General features: G+C 42.6%; 1 protein-coding gene across 1 annotated transcript; it reads right to left on the minus strand.

Annotated features, from left to right (window-relative positions):
• Nucleotides 1-1,115: 1,115 nt before the first annotated feature.
• Nucleotides 1,116-2,132, minus strand: LOC308291787 (casein kinase II subunit alpha-like; the record flags this gene model as incomplete). The annotated part of the gene is made up of 1 exon (XM_080733920.1): nt 1,116-2,132. One exon carries the CDS (start codon nt 2,130-2,132, stop codon nt 1,116-1,118), a length of 1,017 nt encoding a protein of 338 aa, XP_080590046.1.
• Nucleotides 2,133-22,413: the final 20,281 nt, after the last annotated feature.

A 22,413-nucleotide genomic window follows, 5' to 3' on the forward strand; every position in this document is an offset into this window, starting at 1 on the left:
ATTTCTGTTTAATTAAGTATTCAATCAATCAACAATTCAACCCTTTTCAAGTTCTATTCAACCTTTCAAGTAAGAATGTGAAAGCTTCCTTCCGTGATGATCCAATTTTTTAAAAAGAGAAATTACAACAACGTAAATGAAGACCATTTCAGTCAAATACAGTTAATTTAGAACAATAATGAATGGATATAAACGCAAGTATAGCAGGCTAAAATGGAAAGACAATGTCAGAGGAATATAGGCCTATCTAAACTGAGTGACTGCTAAAATTACAGTTGTGTATGAAGTTATGGCCATCCCGGTCATAACAATGGTGAGTTAATTTCCAGCTTCATGCCAAACTTTCTATTAATTATACAGTATAGCTAATACATGCTGTGCATTGGTTCTGTGTGTGTATGTACAACACATTCTCACCCCTAACTCGTCATATTCTGCCGTTGTGTCAGTAGCCCTATACGTCCGACTTTGCAGACCCTACAGTCTATGTTGCAGACCCAAAACGTCAGATTTTCCCTTTTCAGGTCCTTTCCTCCAAACAGGACGGTTGTATTTGGCGCATCGTTGATTTGAATTCATGTACGTAATGCATGCATGCAGCTATGGCTGGAGCCACGTACCTTAACATCACACAAAGACACTCGACTTAATATTTTAATAGCAATTAATTAAGAATTGAATTAATAAAAAATAATAACTCAAATGTGTCCCCCTCCAGGGTAGAATGAGATTCACTGGGGACTGAATTCCGTCTTAACATTTATATTATAATAATATAAATGGTATGATCCAGTAGTGTATATTTATAATATTATATCTCATAATTCTGATGTCATAAAATCTCCTGCAATTTGCAGCAGATTCTAATTGACCAGCTTTGCAAGCTGGTAAACATGTTCTCAAAGAAACTTTTCTAATCACCAAATTTATAGTTGACTAATTGACAAGAAATATTGCACAGCCTTTTTGACAAAACATCGGTAATCACTCAGTACAGTGGTCTTGGACTTTCCAAAATCGGGATTGATGTCAGACCCAAAAGTCGGTCATAGCTCGGGCTGTGGTTGAAGAACTCTTGCGACAATGTCTTCCTTGGGTGTCGTTGAAACAAGGTTCTATTCGATGTCGAACACGAGAGACTGATCTTTCACGATAGGGAAGAAGTAAGGGTGGTCCAGAGCCTCGCGGGCGGTCAGCCGGGACTGGTGGTCATAACACAGCATCTTGTCCAGGAAGTCCAGAGCCTCTGGGCTCACCAGGTGCTGGTTCTTGCTGTGAACGAAGCGCTCCCACCTCATACGAGAATGCTTTCCTAGGATGTCGCTGAAGCGAGGCTCTAGGTCAATATTGTACTTGTCGATGTAGTCATACAGGCCTTCCGTCCCGAGCACCTTCGCGATTCTCACCAGCTGGTCATAGTTGTCGTGACCTTGGAAGAAAGGCTCCTTCCTGAAGATCATGCTGGCCAGCATGCAGCCCAAACTCCACATGTCAAAGCTGTAGTCATACATCTGGTAGTCCAGCAAGAGCTCCGGGCCTTTGAAGTAGCGCGACGACACTCGGACGTTGTACTCCTGCCCCGGGTGGTAGAACTCGGCCAGGCCCCAGTCGATGAGGCATAGCTTGCGGCGTTCGTGGTCGATCATCACGTTGTGTGGCTTTATGTCCCGATGCATGATCCCCATGCTGTGACAGTAATCCAGGGCTTTGAGAATCTCATACATGTAGAATCGGATGTCATGGTCGGTCAGGGTGGGATACAGTTGCCTGAAGTCTGTGTTGTTGACGTGCTCAAAGACCAGGGCGGGCGTTCCAGACACAGGGTCTTTGACCGCGTCGATCAGAGAGATGATGTTGGGTCCTCCGCGCAGGTTCTCCAAGATCTTGATCTCCTTCTTGATCTTGTCCTTCGCCACTGGCTTGAGTATCTTCACCACCACCCGATCGTCGTTGGTGACGTTGATCGCCTCGAAGACCTCGCTGTATTTTCCGCGGCCCAGCTTCCTGACCAACTGAAAGTCGTCCTGGTTCCCCCATTGGACCACATGGGACTCGTAGTCCCAGTACTCCCTGGGCCGGAGCGTGTTGACCTCGGTGTACATGCGGGCCTGGCTCGGCACTGGCCCTGACATGTCTGACAGCTCAACAGAGGCGGCTAAGGATGAACGGAGGGTGGGGAGGGAGGGAGGACAAGCAGGTTGGAGGGAGGGTTTTTGGTTCCAAACAGGGCCGTGGGGTACGGTGGACTTTAGTTGTGGCCAAAGGGGTCAAATAGCTGTCCTTTGGACGGCTATTTGACCAATTCAATGACCAAAGTATTCTTGCGAAGCTGAGGTTTTACAAGCTTGGAGACTCTTTGCCCTCCCCGCATCACAGGTCTGTGTTGTCTGCCGTCTGAGAGACATTATGGCGGAGCACTGCCGTACACTTTAATCAGAGAGGCCTTGGTGGCCAGTCAGTGATGTCAGTACTATGATGTCAGATATTGCAATATTTGGGCATGTGATGAGACAGGCATTTTAGACAAAATAAATGTACGACAGGGACAATGGCTGATGGACCGTTGTTCCCTATTGAGATTGGCACATTTCCTGGGGCAAGCTTCCCAGATCACACATGTCACATGTATGTTTTATTTTTTCACTCTCAAAAAACGCCTGCAATGTAGTGCATTTGAAACTACATTGCAGTGCACATCATGGGGTGATCACTGCTTGTCTCCTGTGAATTTTTGTATGTTTATTTTTGTTTATTTTCTGTTTATTTCGTTGCTGAGTGAGGTCAGCAGACAAAGTGACATGAGTGAGATGAAAACATATATATATATTTAATTTGAGTAAATTGTCAATGACCACGCAGCCCACTTCCCCCAAGGGCCCCTGAGAGCCAAGGGCCCCTGGCAATGGCCCCACCAGCCCAATGGTTAATCCAGCCCTGATCAGTCTGCCTCTAAGTCCTTGACTACATGGATTTTCTAAACAGATATTTCCAATCTCCGTCTCCCATTGGAACATGGGGGGTGCATTCCCAATCAGTAGAAGATTCTGTGTTAAATTCGAGCTGTCAAAGAACCTGATTTAGAAGGTTGTTTCACTTTTTTTTTTTTTTTTTTTTTTTTTTACTTAAGTCATGTAGAAACTCACCAGGCATTGCTATGTGGCCGAGTGACAGAACTGCGAAGGAGGACGTCACACAGGAATAACCCAAAACCATTGTAGGCCTATCTGGCGGGCAAAAAACGGATGCCATGGACTAAATAATATTAGAAGCAGGAGACACCTTTGTTCGCTGGTGAAGTTCTGCAGTTGATGCAACATTTCCAAGTGAACTTAAATAAATTGTAATTAGACCTAACCGCCAATATTGTTGTTTGCATGCTCATGCTCAGTACAAAAAAATATCAATGGGCTGGCCGACTAGAATACTAGATCATCACTTCCTCCATGATTTCGTGTGAATGAGAGCCCCAAATGTATGTAAGTTTCCAACATCCCATCGTGCTTTGTGCAGAAGGTGGGCGGCAGTTCTGGCGTCGCAGCCAAGCCAAGCCGAGTATGATCTACAAGCTCACAACTTTTGCATTTGCGAGGCAACGTGAGCTTTTACTGTATGTCAGCTGTTCTCCGGATGTGTCCCACACATAATTCTACAATCAATTCCCACGGAAACAGGTGGATATAGGAAACTGGGCATTTTTCTTAATATCCATGCAAGTGTGGATACAGACAGACAGACAGACAGACAGACAGACAGACAGACAGACAGACAGACAGACAGACAGACAGACAGACAGACAGAGATTCCTGGAATGTATTTTATAGATAGATAGATGAGACAGCAGGCCAGAAACTTGGAGAGAATGTTAGAGAGGCAGGGGTTGACATTTTTAAAAGGGCCTTTTGGTGAAAATATCGAAAATAGCAGACCTCTAAGCTCACAACGCGTCGCTCTGCGACGCGTTGTGAGCTTGGAGGTCGGCTATTTTCGATGCTTGATTTCTACACAGAGAGGGCATTTCTTTCAACATAAGATGCTGCATTCAAGTTCAGGAGAGTTTGGACAAGGCAATTCCCTTGAATGCTACCTTCAGGTATGGCATGGAAAGAGGGCATTTGCATTTCTTTCACCTTAGTAAAAACTGCATTCATGACCTGGAGAGGGCACTTTTTACAGAAAAAAAAGGGCAGGGGCTCAAGCCCTCTATGATGTCTATGTGTGCACGTGCCTGCAGCAGGCTATTCTTAAACATGGAATCTTTGATTTACAGGAATCGTTGATTTAAGCTAATGTGTATTCCAGCAGGAAGGTACATCTGAAGACGTCTGTGTAAGCAGATCAGGATGTGACTAAATCAGTTGCAGTCTGCATACTGCATGCGCATGGGAGAAATCATTTGTGTGTCAGAAACCATTTCCCAAAAGTGTGGCACGCAGTAATTGTGCAGGAATGTGAGTGCAGTGGCATTATGTGGCAAAGTTATTATGGAGACCACAATGAGTCCAATAGACTGGAAGTGTTTGCTGATTGTTCATGCTTTTATGCTTTTGTTTTATTTCTAGCCTGAACCCATGCAGAGACATCCCCCAGAGAGTCATTCAAATTAATAACAGTTTAGTTAGTAGTTTCTTCCTGGAACGATGTTGGATATTGTTGCTGTCGGCCAGAAACCTTGTATCTCCATATTTTGACCTATTTTTGAATGATGCCCTACTTCATCATACATGAGTGTTGCACAAAACTAACGAAAATACAAGCTCACAACGGGTCGTAATGCAACGCTTTGTGAGATATAACCAGATGACAAACATATTAAGAAGTGAGTAATTATGGATTCTGATCTAAATTTGTATAGACACATCAACAAATATCAGACTACTGCAATGGACATCTGAGCCTAGCTGACCACGTCACATCAATTCTCAGATCTTTGCACTCACTGCATCCAGTGAGCCATTGATTCTCACTACCTTAATTAGAATTCAGATTCAGATTCAGATTCATTTTATTGGTCACTTAGATGCACTGGGTACATACATGTGAAAATCTTATGCTCGGAAGCTCCAGTACAATAACTAGACCAGGTCAACCTGGTTGTGCCAGACCCCCTGTCTGTCATCATCATTTATGACATCATGCCTTTTGTAGGCATGTCATCATCATGTCATCATCATATATACCCTTTATATAGAAAACCCGGACAGACAGACCGACATTTGCTTATGTAGGCCTACCCATTTCATGGGTCTGGCAAAAACATGATAAAGCGTATAAAAGACCTACAATAAAAAAATGAGTACCAGAGAATGCATGTTGCTTTGTCCGTCTGCAACTCCGCGTCCAGCAGTTGTTAAATTGTCTAAAAAAATGAATCTATTTTTCCACCTTCAGATGTGTCTACTTCTCATAATCACAAAATGTTTACAAATGTTCCACCAAATTGGCCTGTAAACGGCGCAGGGCCAGGCCTGTGGCCCCACAAAGTCAGGGCCGTGTTTTTTTTCTTTCTTTGAAAGAAATTGAGACGGACGGACGGACGGACAGACAGACAGTAAGACAGACAGACACACACACACACCTGGGCACTAGGGACATGTGGGCACTTGGAGAGGTGGGCACCTGGACAACCGGGAACTAGAAAGACTGCAATTCTGGGAAATTGTGTGGTTGCCTATTTATTGTCTGGATAGCCAGATTGTGCCTCAGCTCAATCCCACCAAAGCCTCCACAAGCCATTATGGAACTTTTCCTCGATCAGAAATTTGTGAAGCTTGCAAGACCGTACAACAATGCACTGTCAATGGCAAGTATCGGTTTACAAGAGATAGCTATCCATATATGGGCATAACATGGACACAGAGAGACAGATGGTCAAAACGGGTCCTAAGACAACAGGTATAATGGGGTTTGCAATAAGGGGTGGGGCATTCATTCCCTATTTACATCGTTCCCGAGTAGGCTGGTCGGGCGGCCGAACGTCTAGTTGAAGTAATTTCGAAGTAATCTTCGAAAAATTAGACAAAGAGAAAAGCTCTGTCGATGGACAACAGACAGTCTTACGAACGAGGTGACAGAGATGAGAAGGGGAGGGAAATGTCGGCAGACATTGAACTGTCGCACGAGAGAGGTGGCAGAGATGAGAAGGGGACAAACATGTCATCAGGGACGGCTGTCCCAGACTGGGTGCCTGTGTTTACGCCATGGGCCCGTAGCCAATCAGAGAAGGGTGAAGTCATAACATCGAGGCATTTATAAGGGCCACGAGATGGGCTGTCTATGCCCGTAGCATAGAATATGCCAGAAGGCCATAGAGCTTGACCGAAAAGCTTGAGCCTTTACTTCTGGGTTTGGTTCAACTTGATTCAATGATTCAACTAAAATCACAGATGGATGAAATGCAACTGTCAGATGTGCATATCGGTGTTATAGGAATGATGTCAATGGTTTGTGTTGTGTGACGTCAGACCAGAGCTCTGGTCAACCTGAATAAGATGTGACGCAGTTTCTAAAAGTCACATTTAGTCTGAGTTTGCTGTGAGAATCAGCGGGTGAGGGACATATAGAGGCAAAGAGATTGTCAGAGAATATTAGTCTTTCCAACCTGCAAGAGACAAAGGAACGCCTTCCGATTTACAGTCCAAGTAGCAGAAGCGGTGTCCATGAACCAATCTTCCAGGACACAGGTGTCCTGTTTGGATTGTCCATACGCCTTCCCGTCTCGGGTCACCCTCCATGAAAACATGACGAGGAGCCACAACAACCTCTGCTATCAAATGATGAGCAATGGACAGCTGCCCTCATCTTCCTGTCTGACGATCACCAGCTGTGTAACCGGCCAGCAGCAAGGAGACACAGACAGACCGAGATCTTGTGAGGACTTCAACACAGCCGGGAGAAGTAGAGAAACATTTAATGACCTACCCAGGAAAGAAAACCTCTTATGTGATAAGAGTTTCATTGAGGTATCGACACAGCGTGTCCAGCATGTCCACACCAAAGAAAAACCTTTCCAGTGTAAACACTGTGACAAGGGTTTCACTCGGTTAGGTCACCTGAAGACACACCATCGTGTTCACAGTGGAGAAAAGCCCTTTGTGTGTAAACAGTGTGACAAGGGTTTCAGTCAGACAGGTGGCCTGAAGAATCACCAGCGTGTCCACAGTGGAGAAAAGCCCTTTGTGTGTAAAGATTGTGACAAGGGTTTCAGTGAGATAGGTCACCTGAAGAGGCACCAGCGTATCCACACTGGAGAAAAACCCTTTGTGTGTACACAGTGTGACAAGGGTTTCAGTAGTTTAGGTCACCTGAAGACACACCAGCGTGTCCACACTGGAGAAAAACCCTTTGTCTGTAAACAGTGTGACAAGGGTTTCAGTGAGCTAGGTCACCTGAAGAGGCACCAGCGTATCCACACTGGAGAAAAACCCTTTGTGTGTAAACAGTGTGACAAGGGTTTCAGTCAGACAGGTAGCCTGAAGAAGCACCAGCGTGTCCACAGTGGAGAAAAGCCCTTTGTGTGTAAACAGTGTGACAAGGGTTTCAGTGTTTTAAGTTGCCTGAAGGCACATCAGCGTATTCACACTGGAGAAAAACCCTTTGTGTGTAAACAGTGCGACAAGGGTTTCAGTGAGCTAGGTCACCTGAAGAGGCACCAGCGTATCCACACTGGAGAAAAACCCTTTGTGTGCAAACAGTGCGACAAGAGTTTCAATGTGTTAGGGAATCTTAAGAGTCACCAGCGTATCCACACTGGAGAAAAGGCTTTTGTGTGCACACAGTGTGACAAGAGTTTCAGGGAGTTAAGTACCCTGAAGAAGCACCAGCGTGTCCATACCAGGGAAAAAGTCTTTCCAGTGTAAACAGTGTGACAAGGAAAAAGATTTAAAAATACTGTTCCTACAAAACAGCGTTGGCTCGCATGTAACACCATGTATGGGCACAAAGATCTACCCTTTGGCTGCACCTCATTGGCTCTGCCTTTGTACTGTCGGTACAAAGGCATTTTGAGGAGAACTTGACTGATAGATTATGTCATTTTGAGGAGAACTTGATAGATAAATAATGAAGATAACATACGTGCGCTCGCTTTCAGCGAGCCCAAAAATAACATTCTCAATAGAAGCGGAAGGTAGTGTCCACACTGGCCGCTAACGACATGAATGCTACCTGTAACTGCAAACTGTTCCTGTTCGCTGATGACAAATTGCAGGTTGAGGAAGCTCTCAGCTCAGAAGTCACCAATATTTGTACTTGGCTTATAGTCGGGGGTGCTAGGGATATTTCGTGCTAATCAGTCTAAAAGTGCCAAATTTTGCACAGATGTAGCTCAGGGCATGCTCTAATGATTTAGCTAGGGCGCCCGAGTCGGCGACCTTCGGGGTCGCCACAGCGGCCAAATCAAGTTGGGCTCCCATTGACTTTCTATACAGGAGGAAAATACCCAGAAAAACATTTTTTTTTTGGGTATTTAAGTAGGATCTGAGGGGTCTAACTATGGGTTTGTCATGATGCTGAATCCATTGCAAGCATTTGTTTTGCACAATAAAACATTCCTCGGGCTAGAAATGGCCTCAGAAAACGATGCATGTATGGGTGAGCATTCATGTTAGTTGGAGGCCTTACGTTTTTTTTTCTCGTGCTAATCAGTCTAAAAGCGCCAAATTTTGCACAGATGTAGCCCAGGGCATGCTCTAATGATTTAGCTAGGGCGCCCGAGTCGACCTTCTGTACGCTATGTGAAATACAGGTTCTAATCTAGGGTTTAGGGCTGGTTAGGTGTTTAGCTTCACCATGGTTTTATCAGCCAGAATGCATGAGGAGATCCAGGTTTCTGATTTTAGTGATGTGTATGTAAATGTATTTAGTGACTTACAGAATAGAGGGGTTAGTATAGTGAGAAGTCGCGTCAGATGTGCAAATCGGTGTTATTAGGAATGATGTCAATTAAATGGTTTGTGTTGTGTGACGTCAGACCATAGCTCTGGTCAACTTGAATAAGATGTGATGCAGTTTCTAAACGTCACATTTAGTCTGAGTACGACAGTGAGAAGGTATTTACAGACACAGTGTGCTGTGAGAGTCAGAGCGTCAGTGACATATAGAGACAAAGAGATTGTCAGAGAATGCATTAGTCTTTCCAACCTACAAAAGACAAAGAAACACCTTCCAATTTACAATCCAAGTAGCAGAAGCAGTGTCCATGAACCAATCTTCCAAGACACAGGTGTCCTGTTTGGATTGTCCATACGCCTTCCCGTCTCGGGTCACCCTCCATGAAAACATGACGAGGAGCCACAACAACCTCTGCAGTCAAATGATGAGCAATGGACAGCTGCCCTCATCTTCCTGTCTGACGATCACCAGCTGTGAAACCAGCCAGCAACAAGGAGACACAGACAAACCGAGATCTTGTGAGGACTTCAACACAGCCGGGAGAAGTGAAGAAACATTTGATGACCTACCCAGGAAAGAAAACCTCTTATGTGATAAGGGTTTCATTGAAGTATCGACACAGCGTGTCCAGCATGTCCACACCAAAGAAAAACCTTTCCAGTGTAAACACTGTGACAAGGGTTTCAGTCACTTAGGCCACCTGAAGACACACCATCGTGTTCACAGTGGAGAAAAACCCTTTAGGTGTAAACAGTGTGACAAGGGTTTCAGTCAGAAAGGTGGCCTGAAGAGGCACCAGCGTGTCCACAGTGGAGAAAAGCCCTTTGTGTGTAAAGAGTGTGACAAGGATTTCAGTGTGTTAAGTAACCTGAAGGCACATCAGCGTATTCACACTGGAGAAAAACCCTTTGTGTGTACACAGTGTGACAAGGGTTTCAGTGAGATAAGTCACCTGAAGAGGCACCAGCGTATCCACGCTGGAGAAAAACCCTTTGTGTGTACACAGTGTTACAAGGGTTTCAGAGCGTTAGAGACTCTGAAGAATCACCAGCGTATCCACACTGGAGAAAAGCCTTTTGTGTGCAAACAGTGTGACAAGAGTTTCAGGGTGTTAAGTACCCTGAAGAAGCACCAGCGTGTCCATACCAGGGTAAAAGTATTTCCAGTGTAAACAGTGTGACAAGGAAAGATATTTAAAAAAATAACGTTGTCAATAGAAGCGTAAGATAGTGTCCTCACTGGCCGCTAACGAAATGAATGCTGCCTGTAACTGCAAACTGTTCCTGTTCGCTGATGACAAATGGCAGGTTGAGGAAGCACTCAGCTCAGAAGTCACCAAAATTCGTACTTGGCTTACAGATAACAAATTGTCACTACACCTTGGTAAAACAGAATCCATTCTTTTTTGGACGAGACATTCTCTAAAGTGAAATAAATATAAACGATTTCAAGGTCAAAGTTCATGATACAGTAATCTCTAGCAAGGAAGAGATGACCTATTTGGGCTGTATTCTTGACAAATACCTGTCTGGGGATAGCATGGCAACAATGGTGATCAAAAAAGTATATAATGGTGATCTCACAGAGAATGCTGCTTGGCTATGTTAACTCATTAAAAGCCAACCGCAAGATGTCTCGCGAAAAGTACTCGAGTACTAGTAGTGCCGATCGCGAGATATCTCGCAAAAAGTAATCTATTACTGTAACGTTGAGTACAATACCGAGTAGAATGGCCGGATGTCCGGAGACGAAATCCGTCGCTGATTCATCATCATCACGGCTCCACGGGCACAAAATAGTCATCCCATAACATTGAGGTGGACGGGGGATCTCATCTTAAATGTCCATTATCTCAAAACTACACTTTAGAAGCGAAGATGGAGGCAGATGCTCGCTTATATAACACATGTATAAATACTCCGATGCAATCCAGCATGGCATGCACGTAACAACGATCGGTTCCGTCGCAGGATGCGATGACGTCAGACCGGAAGTAATCAGCTCGTGGCCTTCTGGCCTTCAAAATAAGATAACGGGAGTGAATGGGGCCGGGGGGGGGGGGCACTCTGGATATTTTAATCCGTTAAAGTCAGTGGCTTTTAATGAGTTAACCATAATAATTTTGCTGCTATGTTTTTTTTTTTTTTTTTCTTCTTTTTTCTGATTCCTGATTGGCTATAGGCTGTACGCAATGTGAAATACAGGTTCTAATCTAGGGTTTAGGGCTGGTTAGGTGTTTAGCTTCACCATGGTTTTATCAGCCAGAATGCATGAGGAGATCCAGGTTTCTGATTTTAGTGATGTGTATGTAAATGTATTTAGTGACTTACAGAATAGAGGGGTTAGTATAGTGAGAAGACGCGTCAGATGTGCAAATCGGTGTTATTAGGAATGATTCAATGGTTTGTGTTGTGTGATGTCAGACCATAGCTCTGGTCAACCTGAATAAGATGTGATGCAGTTTCTAAACGTCACATTTAGGAGTACGACAGTGAGAAGGCATTTACAGGCACAGTGTGCTGTGAGAGTCAGAGCGTCAGTGACATATAGAGACAAAGAGATGGTCAGAGAATGTATTAGTCTTTCCAACCTGCAAGAGATAAAGAAAAGCCTTCCAATTTACAGTCCAAGTAGCAGAAGCGGTGTTCATGAACCAATCTTCCAGGACACAGGTGTCCTGTTTGGATTGTCCATACGCCTTCACGTCTCGCGTCACCCTCCATGAAAACATGACGAGGAGCCACAACAACCTCTGCTATCAAATGATGAGCAATGGACAGCTGTCCTCATCTTCCTGTCTGACGATCACCAGCTGTGTAACCGGCCAGCAGCAAGGAGACACAGACAAACCGAGATCTTGTGAGGACTTCAACACAGCCGGGAGAAGTAGAGAAACATTTAATGACCTACCCAGGAAAGAAAACCTCTTATGTGATAAGAGTTTCATTGAGGTATCGACACAGCGTGTCCAGCATGTCCACACCAAAGAAAAACCTTTCCAGTGTAAACACTGTGACAAGGGTTTCAGTCAGTTAGGTCACCTGAAGACACACCATCGTGTTCACAGTGGAGAAAAACCCTTTGTGTGTAAACAGTGTGACAAGGGTTTCAGTGTGTTAAGTAACCTGAAGGCACATCAGCGTATTCACACTGGAGAAAAACCCTTTGTCTGTAAACAGTGCGACAAGGGTTTCAGTAAGATAGGTCACCTGAAGAGGCACCAGCGTATCCACACTGGAGAAAAACCCTTTGTGTGTACACAGTGTGACAAGGGTTTCAGTCAGAAAGGTGGCCTGAAGGCACATCAGCGTATCCACACTGGAGAAAAACCCTTTGTGTGTACACAGTGTGACAGGGGTTTCAGTAGGTTAGGTCACTTGAAGACACACCAGCGTGTCCACACTGGAGAAAAACCCTTTGTCTGTAAACAGTGCGACAAGGGTTTCAGTGAGATAGGTCACCTGAAGACACACCAGCGTGTCCACACTGGAGAAAAACACTTTGTCTGTAAACAGTGCGACAAGAGTTTCAGTCAGTTAGGTCACCTGAAGAGGCACCAGCGTATCCACTCTGGAGAAAAACCCTTTGTGTGCAAACAGTGCGACAAGAGTTTCAATGTGTTAGGGAATCTTAAGAGACACCAGCGTATCCACACTGGAGAAAAGGCTTTTGTGTGCACACAGTGTGACAAGAGTTTCAGGGAGTTAAGTACCCTGAAGAAGCACCAGCGTGTCCATACCAGGGAAAAAGTCTTTCCAGTGTAAACAGTGTGACAAGGAAAAATATTTAAAAATACTGTTCCTACAAAACAGCGTTGGCTCGCATGTAACACCATGTATGGGCACAAAGATCTACCCTTTGGCTGCACCTCATTGGCTCTGCCTTTGTACTGTCGGTACAAAGGCATTTTGAGGAGAACTTGACTGATAGATTATGTAATTTTGAGGAGAACTTGATAGATAAATAATGAAGATAACATACGTGCGCTCGCTTTCAGCGAGCCCAAAAATAACATTCTCAATAGAAGCGGAAGGTAGTGTCCACACTGGCCGCTAACGACATGAATGCTGCCTGTAACTGCAAACTGTTCCTGTTCGCTGATGACAAATTGCAGGTTGAGGAAGCTCTCAGCTCAGAAGTCACCAATATTTGTACTTGGCTTATAGATAACAAACTTTCACTACACCTTTGGTAAAACAGAATCCATTCTTTTTTGGACCAGACATTCTTTAAAGTGATATAAATATAAACGATTTCAAGGTCAAAGCTCATGATACAGTAATCTCTAGCAAGGAAGAGATTACCTATTTGGGCTGTATTCTTGACAAATACCTGTCTGGGGATAGCATGGCAACAATGGTGATCAAAAAAGTATATAATGGTGACCTCACAGAGAATGCTGCTTAGATATGTTAACCATAATAATTTTGCTGCTATGTTTTTCTTTTTTCTTTTTTTCTGATTCCTGATTGGCTATGTAGGCTAGGGTTTAGGGCTGGTTAGGTGTTTAGCTTCACCATGGTTTTATCAGCCAGAATGCATGAGGAGATCCAGGTTTCTGATTTTAGTGATGTGTATGTAAATGTATTTAGTGACTTACAGAATAGAGGGGTTAGTATAGTGAGAAGACGCGTCAGATGTGCAAATCGGTGTTATTAGGAATGATTCAATGGTTTGTGTTGTGTGACGTCAGACCATAGCTCTGGTCAACCTGAATAAGATGTGATGCAGTTTCTAAACGTCACATTTAGGAGTACGACAGTGAGAAGGCATTTACAGGCACAGTGTGCTGTGAGAGTCAGAGCGTCAGTGACATATAGAGACAAAGAGATGGTCAGAGAATGTATTAGTCTTTCCAACCTGCAAGAGATAAAGAAACGCCTTCCAATTTACAGTCCAAGTAGCAGAAGCGGTGTTCACGAACCAATCTTCCAGGACACAGGTGTCCTGTTTGGATTGTCCATACGCCTTCACGTCTCGCGTCACCCTCCATGAAAACATGACGAGGAGCCACAACAACCTCTGCTGTCAAATGATGAGCAATGGACAGCTGCCCTCATCTTCCTGTCTGACGATCACCAGCTGTGAAACCGGCCAGCAGCAAGGAGACACAGACAAACCGAGATCTTGTGAGGACTTCAACACAGCCGGGAGAAGTAAAGAAACATTTGATGACCTAACCAGGAAAGAAAACCTCTTATGTGATAAGAGTTTCATTGAGGTATCGACACAGCGTGTCCAGCATGTCCACACCAAAGAAAAACCTTTCCAGTGTAAACACTGTGACAAGGGTTTCAGTCGGTTAGGTCACCTGAAGACACACCATCGTGTCCACAGTGGAGAAAAGCCCTTTGTGTGTAAAGAGTGTGACAAGGGTTTCAGTGTGTTAAGTAACCTGAAGTCACATCAGCGTATTCACACTGGAGAAAAACCCTTTGTGTGTACACAGTGTGACAAGGGTTTCAGTAGGTTAGGTCACCTGAAGAGTCACCAGCGTGTCCACACTGGAGAAAAACCCTTTGTCTGTAAACAGTGTGACAAGGGTTTCAGTGAGCTAGGTCACCTGAAGAGTCACCAGCGTATCCACACTGGAGAAAAACCCTTTTTGTGCAAACAGTGCGACAATAGTTTCAATGTGTTAGGGACTCTTAAGAGTCACCAGCGTATCCACACTGGAGAAAAGCCCTTTGTGTGCAAACAGTGTGACAAGAGTTTCAGGGTGTTAAGTACCCTGAAGAAGCACCAGCGTGTCCATAACGGGGAAAAAGTCTTTCCAGTGTAAACAGTGTGACAAGGAAAGATATTTAAAAAATAACGTTGTCAATAGAAGCGGAAGATAGTGTCCACACTGGCCGCTAACGACATGAATGCTGCCTGTAACTGCAAACTGTTCCTGTTCGCTGGTGACAAATTGCAGGTTGAGGAAGCGCTCAGCTCAGAAGTCACCAAAATTCGTACTTGGCTTACAGATAACAAACTGTCACTACACCTTGGTAAAACACAATCCATTCTTTTTTGGACCAGACATTCTCTAAAGTGAGATAAATATAAACGATTTCAAGGTCAAAGTTCATGATACAGTAATCTCTAGCAAGGAAGAGATTACCTATTTGGGCTGTATTCTTGACAAATACCTGTCTGGGCATGGCAACAATGGCGATCAAAAACGTATATAATGGTGACCTCACAGAGAATGCTGCTTGGCTATTTTAACCATAATAATTTTGCTGCTATGTTTTGATTTTTCTTTCTTTTTTTTTTTCTTTTTTTCTGATTCCTGATTGGCTATCTAGGCTATACGCTATGTGAAATACAGGTTCTAATCTAGGGTTTAGGGCTGGTTAGGTGTTTAGCTTCACCATGGTTTTATCAGCCATGGAAACAGTAAAATAACAGCTTTTATCGATACCATGTATGAAACCGGTCTATTCCCTGTTATCAATAAACCAACCAGAGTATACAGCTACATTGATCGATAATATTTTTGAAGCGGTGAAAACCGCTTCCAATGAGTGGCTTTGTGTGTCCCACGCCCACATATGGTCATTTCAGTCCAGAATGAACAGGTTTTTTCAAAAACAAAATGTGTGTTTCATGTCCATATATGGTCATGTCAGTCCAGAATGAACTGGCTTTTTCAAAAACAAAATGTATGTCACCTCATGTCCATATATGGTCATTTCAGTCCAGAATGAACAGGTTTTATCTGTCCTGTACGTCCAGAATATCAGTCCAGAATGAATAGGCTTTTTCAAAAAGCAAAATGTGTGTCCCATGTCCATATATGGCCATTTCAGTTCAGAATTAACAGGTTTTATCTGTCCTGTACGTCCAGAATATGTGTGTAGTGTCCCTCCCGGTCTGATCATTGGATACTTTGAGGATTGGTCAAGCTTCACATGATAATTCGGCCCTCCATTCTTTATATATTCATTCAGAATATATAAAGAATGTAGAATTCAGAATATATAAAGAATGAAAAGATCACAGAGTCCATAACTGTATAGATGTATAGATAGATCACATAGTTCATAACTCTAGAACACATAGAATAAAAGTTCAGCGCTTCACTTCGAACCGGGATTTGATTTTTACAAACACTTTTGACAACCAAATAATAGTGGGACTATTAACTCTCCTACTGCCCGATTATTTATTTATTTATTGGGTCTGGTGCCATCAAAAAGCGGCTTACCTTTGCGACGTTATAGTAGATAGACAGACAGACATTTATTTATTTATTTTTATTTTTTTGGGTTGTGCAATAGTGCACTTTGGTCTGCCAGGCAGCAGAGGGCGGCGTCATGCGAGAATGAATGTGAATTTGCCTGTTATGTGTTGAAGAAGAAGAAGACCAGTCACTGGCCACAGAGCCTTACAGCCAAAGGAAATCAACAAGGAAGTGAATTGTTCTCCGTTGATGTTAACGCATAATGGATTTTTTACACCATCACCGCGGAAAATGTGTTTACAGTAGACGGCCGCGCGACCCCTCATCAGCTTACAGTCATCAGACGAACGAACCGAACGAGCGCCGTATTGGCGGAGAGGTCTTGCGAAATCGGGCGAACGTGAACGTTCAAAGCGTTGGGAGAGTTAATAGATGACACCAGTGACCACCTTCCAGTATTTGCCATTTTTCACAATTTACTTAAACTAGAAGCTAAAACAAAAAACAACACATACATCATAACTCGACACAGAACACCAGAAGCTGTCACGGCTCTCAAGGAGGACCTAGATAGACAGACCTGGAATGAGGTCTACAATACAGATGACCCAAATAAGTCCTATGACTCTTTTTTGTCAACAATAACTGAACTTTATAATAAACATTGTCCATTAAAACAAACCCAAAGTACGAATATCCACAGAAAGGAGAAACCTTGGATAACCAAAGGAATAGAAAATGCTTGTAAAAAGAAAAATATGCTGTATAAATTATTCATAAAACATAGAACAAATGAAGCTGAAAATAGATACAAGACATATAAAAATAAATTAGTTAATATAATAAGAGTAAATAAAAAGAACTATTACCAAACATTACTAGAACAGCATAGAGGTATTCATCCAAGCTACATGGGAAACTTTAAATAACATAATTAAAAAAGGTAAGGGGAAAAGTGAGTATCCAAGCTAATTTATTAAAAATACTATAAATATAAATAAAACTAAAGACATTGCAGATGAATTCAACAATTTCTTTGTCAATGTAGGACTAAGCCTTGCAAACGATATTGAAGAGCCGGGAGATATGAATGGTTTGAAGGAAAAAACACCAAAACAGAATCCATATTACATTTTTATCAGAAGTGTAGATGAAAATGAAATTATAAATATAGTCAAGAATCTAAACAGCAAAAAATCTACTGATAGTACAAATATTGATATGATACTAATTAAGAATATAATACAAACCATAGTTGTACCTTTCACACTATTTGTAATCAATCATTTAGTACTGGCATATTTCCCAATAAAATGAAGACCGCTAAAGTTATACCCATCTATAAAACTGGAGACAAGCATCAATTTACAAATTATAGACCCATCTCCCTGCTCTCTCAATTCTCAAAGATATTAGAAAAACCTTTTGTTGCAAGGCTTGACAATTTCATTGATAAGCACCAACTATTAAGTGATCATCAGTATGGCTTTAGGTTTAAACGGATCCACCTTGATGGCAGTGACAGAACTGGTAGAGGCGATTTCAACTGGCATTGATGACAAGGAGTATACTGTGGGGGTGTTTATTGATTTAAAAAAAGCATTTGATACTATTGATCATAAAATACTTATTAAAAAAATGGAGAGGTACGGCATTAGAGGAGTTGCCAACAAGTGGCTAGAAAGTTACTTGCAAGACAGAAGGCAGTATGTGCATATGAATGGTGTTGACTCAGACCCACTATATATCACGCATGGGGTCCCTCAGGGTTCCGTGCTGGGTCCAAAGTTGTTTATTATGTATATAAATGATATAGGTGATATACTGACTCAACTGAAATATGTATTATTTGCAGACGATACTAGCTTGTATAGATCTGGAGGAGATCTTGAGCCGCTTCTGCATGAGGTGGAAAATGAACTTCAATTACTTAAAAAGTGGTTTGATGTCAATAAATTATCATTAAATCTCAGTAAAACAAAATACATGCTCTTTTGTAATAGAAAAATAGATATACCTGTGAAACTAACAATACAAAATGTGGAAATAGAACAAGTAAGTGAACATATATTTTTAGGTATCACCATAGACAATAAACTCTGTTGGAAACCGCATATAGCTAATATAAAGTCAAAATTATCTAAAACAATAGCGATATTGTACAAATCTGACTACTTAGCGCCAACCAATCCACTATTTATCAATAAACAAATTCTAAAATTTGAAGACTAAACATTACCATAATAATGTATAAAGCCCACCACAAGAAACTTCCGCCCTGCATGCAGAGGCTGTTCAAGGCTCGTGAGACCCAGTACCAACTCAGGGGGACACATGTATTTGAGGGATCAACCCCAAGAACCAACACAAAAGATAGGTGTTTATCTGTAAGAGGGGTAAGCATATGGAATAGCTTGGATAAAGAACTGAAAATGTGCACATCAATCACTAAATTCAAAAAACAAATTCAAAACAAAGATAATAAATAAATACTGAACATTATAATATATTAAAATGATATTAACATCATAAATAAATACACACACATTTATAAATACACACATTTATAAATATATTACTGCATTTATTATAAATAAGTAATAAATGTATAAATATAACATTGGTACTATAGTGGGTGTGAGTCTTACTGTTCATATTACATTGTGTATGTATATGTGTTTATTATATACCATTAAGATCCTTATCTAGAAATATCTACCAAGTGGTTTGGTTTGGTGTAGCCTTGTGACTTCCATATTGCCACTTGACAAAGCACTAAACCAGACCGACACTCATTTGTATTCTTTTCTGTTTTTTTTCACTTATTTTTGGATTAGCAAGTCTATTGACTATATTGTTTTTCAGTCTTGTCAAATCAAATGTATTTTTGATTGTATTAACCCTATTTATATGGGGTAGGCATTATAAGCATAAGCTTCTGCCTATACCTTTTCGGACCATACAGTGTATACTGATATTGGCCGTGTTTCCCAAAGCGCAGGTCGTACGAGGGCCTTCGCTCGGCTGCGGTCCTTACGATTATGGCGTTTCTCAAACGCGATTGTAAGCGCCTCTCGTAAAACAGCCTTCGCACGCCAGTAGGCTGGCCAGAGCCTTGTATTTGAGAGTTCTGCCAACTCTGGCCCCATGTGAATGGAGATGATGCAACTCTCTCCTTGAATGGCTCTGGGCTTCGATTGATAGGACGTCAGCAGCTGCGCTCCGAAATGAATTTCAGCGGCTTGTGTGATTGTATCGGGCCGGCCCATCAATAAAACATAACATACAACACTGAAAATTAACACACTTTTAGCGCTGTTGGTAGGCTAACTGACCGCACAAACCCCTTGTTTTAATTTGAAACTAGGCCTACAAATGCAAAGCTGCAAAGCGCTGTTGCCTGTTGGTATAGCCTATAACTGACTGCACAAATTGACTTAACTGCCCGTCTTAAAAATATACATTTTTTATTTTATAGGCTAGGCCTACAGTATTGTAGACTAGAGTATTGGTTCTCGAAATGAGCTCTGTATCGTTTTGCTGAAGCGGGAGTCGAACCCGAGGCTCTCAGTCATTAATCCAACTCACAACTCGTCATGCTATTAAGCCTGCTGCGTTCAGTTACAAAGGCTGTTGTCCGCCCCGTCTTGGCTGTAATAATTATAGGGCTACAATTAGTTATATGAACCAATGGACCCTCATCATCCTAGCCTGATTTCAGACTCAGCGCTGGAGAACCAGTCCGCTCAGAGAGTGGGCTGAGCCAGGCGATCATCATCCTACACTCTCAACTTGTGAGTTACATTTTGGAACCATTTGGTTCCTAAAATATAATTTTGGAACCATTTGGTTCCTAAAATATAACAGCCCTGTCTCTTTACCTCAGTGTTGTGTTGGCATGACGCACAAGGGGCTAAAGAGCCGCAGGGCTGTTATATTTTAGTTTGGAAGTTTGCAAGTTAGGAACCCAATGGTTCAAAAATGTAGGCTAACTCTCAGAGTGTAGGATGATGAGTGCCTGGCTCCAGCACACTGTCTGAGCGGACTGTTTCTCGCTGAGTCGTGTTGGCACGAGGGGTTGTGTGTTGGACTAGCGACTGGATGATCCGAGTTCTATCACCGCTTTCACGCATCACTGCATGCCTTTTAGCTGGGGAGAGGGGACCCCCACTGGTCCACGGACCCACTTAACAAATGAGGCAGCCTATAAGCTTGTTCTTTTTTATGTAAGTGTGTTGTGGTGTGTTATTTCTCAGTAGCCTATAGACCTATATCAAAGCAAGCGACACGCATAACATAAAACATAGTTCACCTTTGTATGTTTTATTTATTTATTATATAAATATAAATATATAGTTCACTTGTTTATTTTGTATAGCAGGTGTGTAGAATAGCCTACTCTACCATCCACAAATACACTTTCATAGTTATACTTAGTTATATAGTGCTCAGTTTTCTATGAAGGGTGCTTACGGGCGCCCCGGCGCACCCTTAAAAAAAACATCGTACAGACACGTCTGCAGCACCCGTGGGAAACTTGCAGGAAAGGTGTTTGCTTCTAAAATCCTCCTTACGATGGCCATTCGTATGAGGTGTGCATTCAACCGTCATCACAGCTATTTGGTTCCATTGTACGAGACGACCGGTTTCCTGAAAGCCCTCGTTGCTCTTGATTGACAGGTGCCTGCGCAGGCTGCGAAGGACGATTTTGGTCTCTACGACCATGCCTGAGCTTACGAGCACTCAAAATCGCTTTGGGAAAGGCAGCCATTGAATGTATTGTACTATACTGGCTGCCAAATGGGACCGAAATAAAACTTTCTAACTCTAACTGATTGATTGATTGAAGACTTTATTAGAAGTTTGCATAGGAAAAGGTACAGTTTCATGACGGTACAGTTCACTGGTACAAGGTCTACTAAAAGGAGATCCATGAAAAGACTAAGCTTATTTCCACTGGAAACCATTAAAGTATCTCATATAACATTGAATGACAGACAAATAGAACACAGTACTATGCAGTAGATATGTAAAGAAAAACAAAAAAAGAAAACAGTAAGTCTAAACAAACAGTATATACAAAGAAGGGGCAGGGGGGGTAGGGTTGGGCTAGGTGAACGGCTGCTGCCTGTAAGTGGTTTTTCAGGGCAATTTTAAAGGATGCTAGTGATCCACACTCCTTTATGGCCTTCGGTAAGGCTTTCCACATTTTGGTGGTATAGCAGAAAAACGAGTTTGACCCTTTGTTGGTTTTGACTCTGGGTTGGAAGTGATCTGTAGCGCTGCATCTGGTGTTGTAATTATGGACATCCTTAATGTTTATAAAGTATTTTGACAGGTACTTGGGTATCATAGTGGTGTAGCGTATCTTGTACACCAGGCCCATTGCAAGTTGCTGTACTCTGTCATCTACTCTGAGCCACCCCACTCTTAACTGGTGAGTAGCGGTGAGGTGAGTCTGATAGGGAAGGTTAAGCAGGACCCTAATTAGTTTATTTTGGGCTGTTTGGAGTTTAATTTTAAGGGCTTGTGGGGCGTCACGATACCATACGTGAACTCCGTAGTCAAAGAGGGGCTGGATTATTGCAACAGCTATGGTCTTCAGTGTGTTGAAATTGACCATTGGGGCGATCCTCTGTAGGAAACGAGTTCGTTGGTTGAATTTATTTATTACTTTAATAGTCATCTTTTCGCTTGAAAGATTAGCTTCAAGGATGCATCCTAAGTAAGAGCCAGAATGAATGAGCAGATCCAGGTTTCTGATTTTAGTGATGTGTATGTAAATGTATTTAGTGACTTACAGAATAGAGGGGTTAGTATAGTGAGAAGACGCGTCAGATGTGCAAATCGGTGTTATTAGGAATGATGTCAAATTGTCAATGGTTTGTGTTGTGTGACGTCAGACCATAGCTCTGGTCAACCTGAATAAGATGTGATGCAGTTTCTAAACGTCACATTTAGTCTGAGTACGACAGTGAGAAGGTATTTACAGACACAGTGTGCTGTGAGAGTCGGAGTGTCAGTGACATATAGAGACAAAGAGATTGTCAGAGAATGCATTAGTCTTTCCAACCTGCAAGAGACAAAGGAACGCCTTCCAATTTACAGTCCAAGTAGCAGAAGCAGTGTCCATGAACCAATCTTCCAGGACACAGGTGTCCTGTTTGGATTGTCCATACGCCTTCACGTCTCGGGTCACCCTCCATGAAAACATGACGCGGAGCCACAACAACCTCTGCTGTCAAATGATGAGCAATAGACAGCTGCCCTCATCTTCCTGTCTGACCATCACCAGCTGTGTAACCGGCCAGCAGCAAGGAGACACAGACAAACCGAGATCTTGTGAGGACTTC

The sequence above is a fragment of the Nannobrachium achirus genome (genome assembly GCF_963921795.1).
Source record: "Nannobrachium achirus genome assembly, chromosome: 9".
In the NCBI taxonomy this organism is placed as follows: Eukaryota; Metazoa; Chordata; class Actinopteri; order Myctophiformes; family Myctophidae; genus Nannobrachium; species Nannobrachium achirus.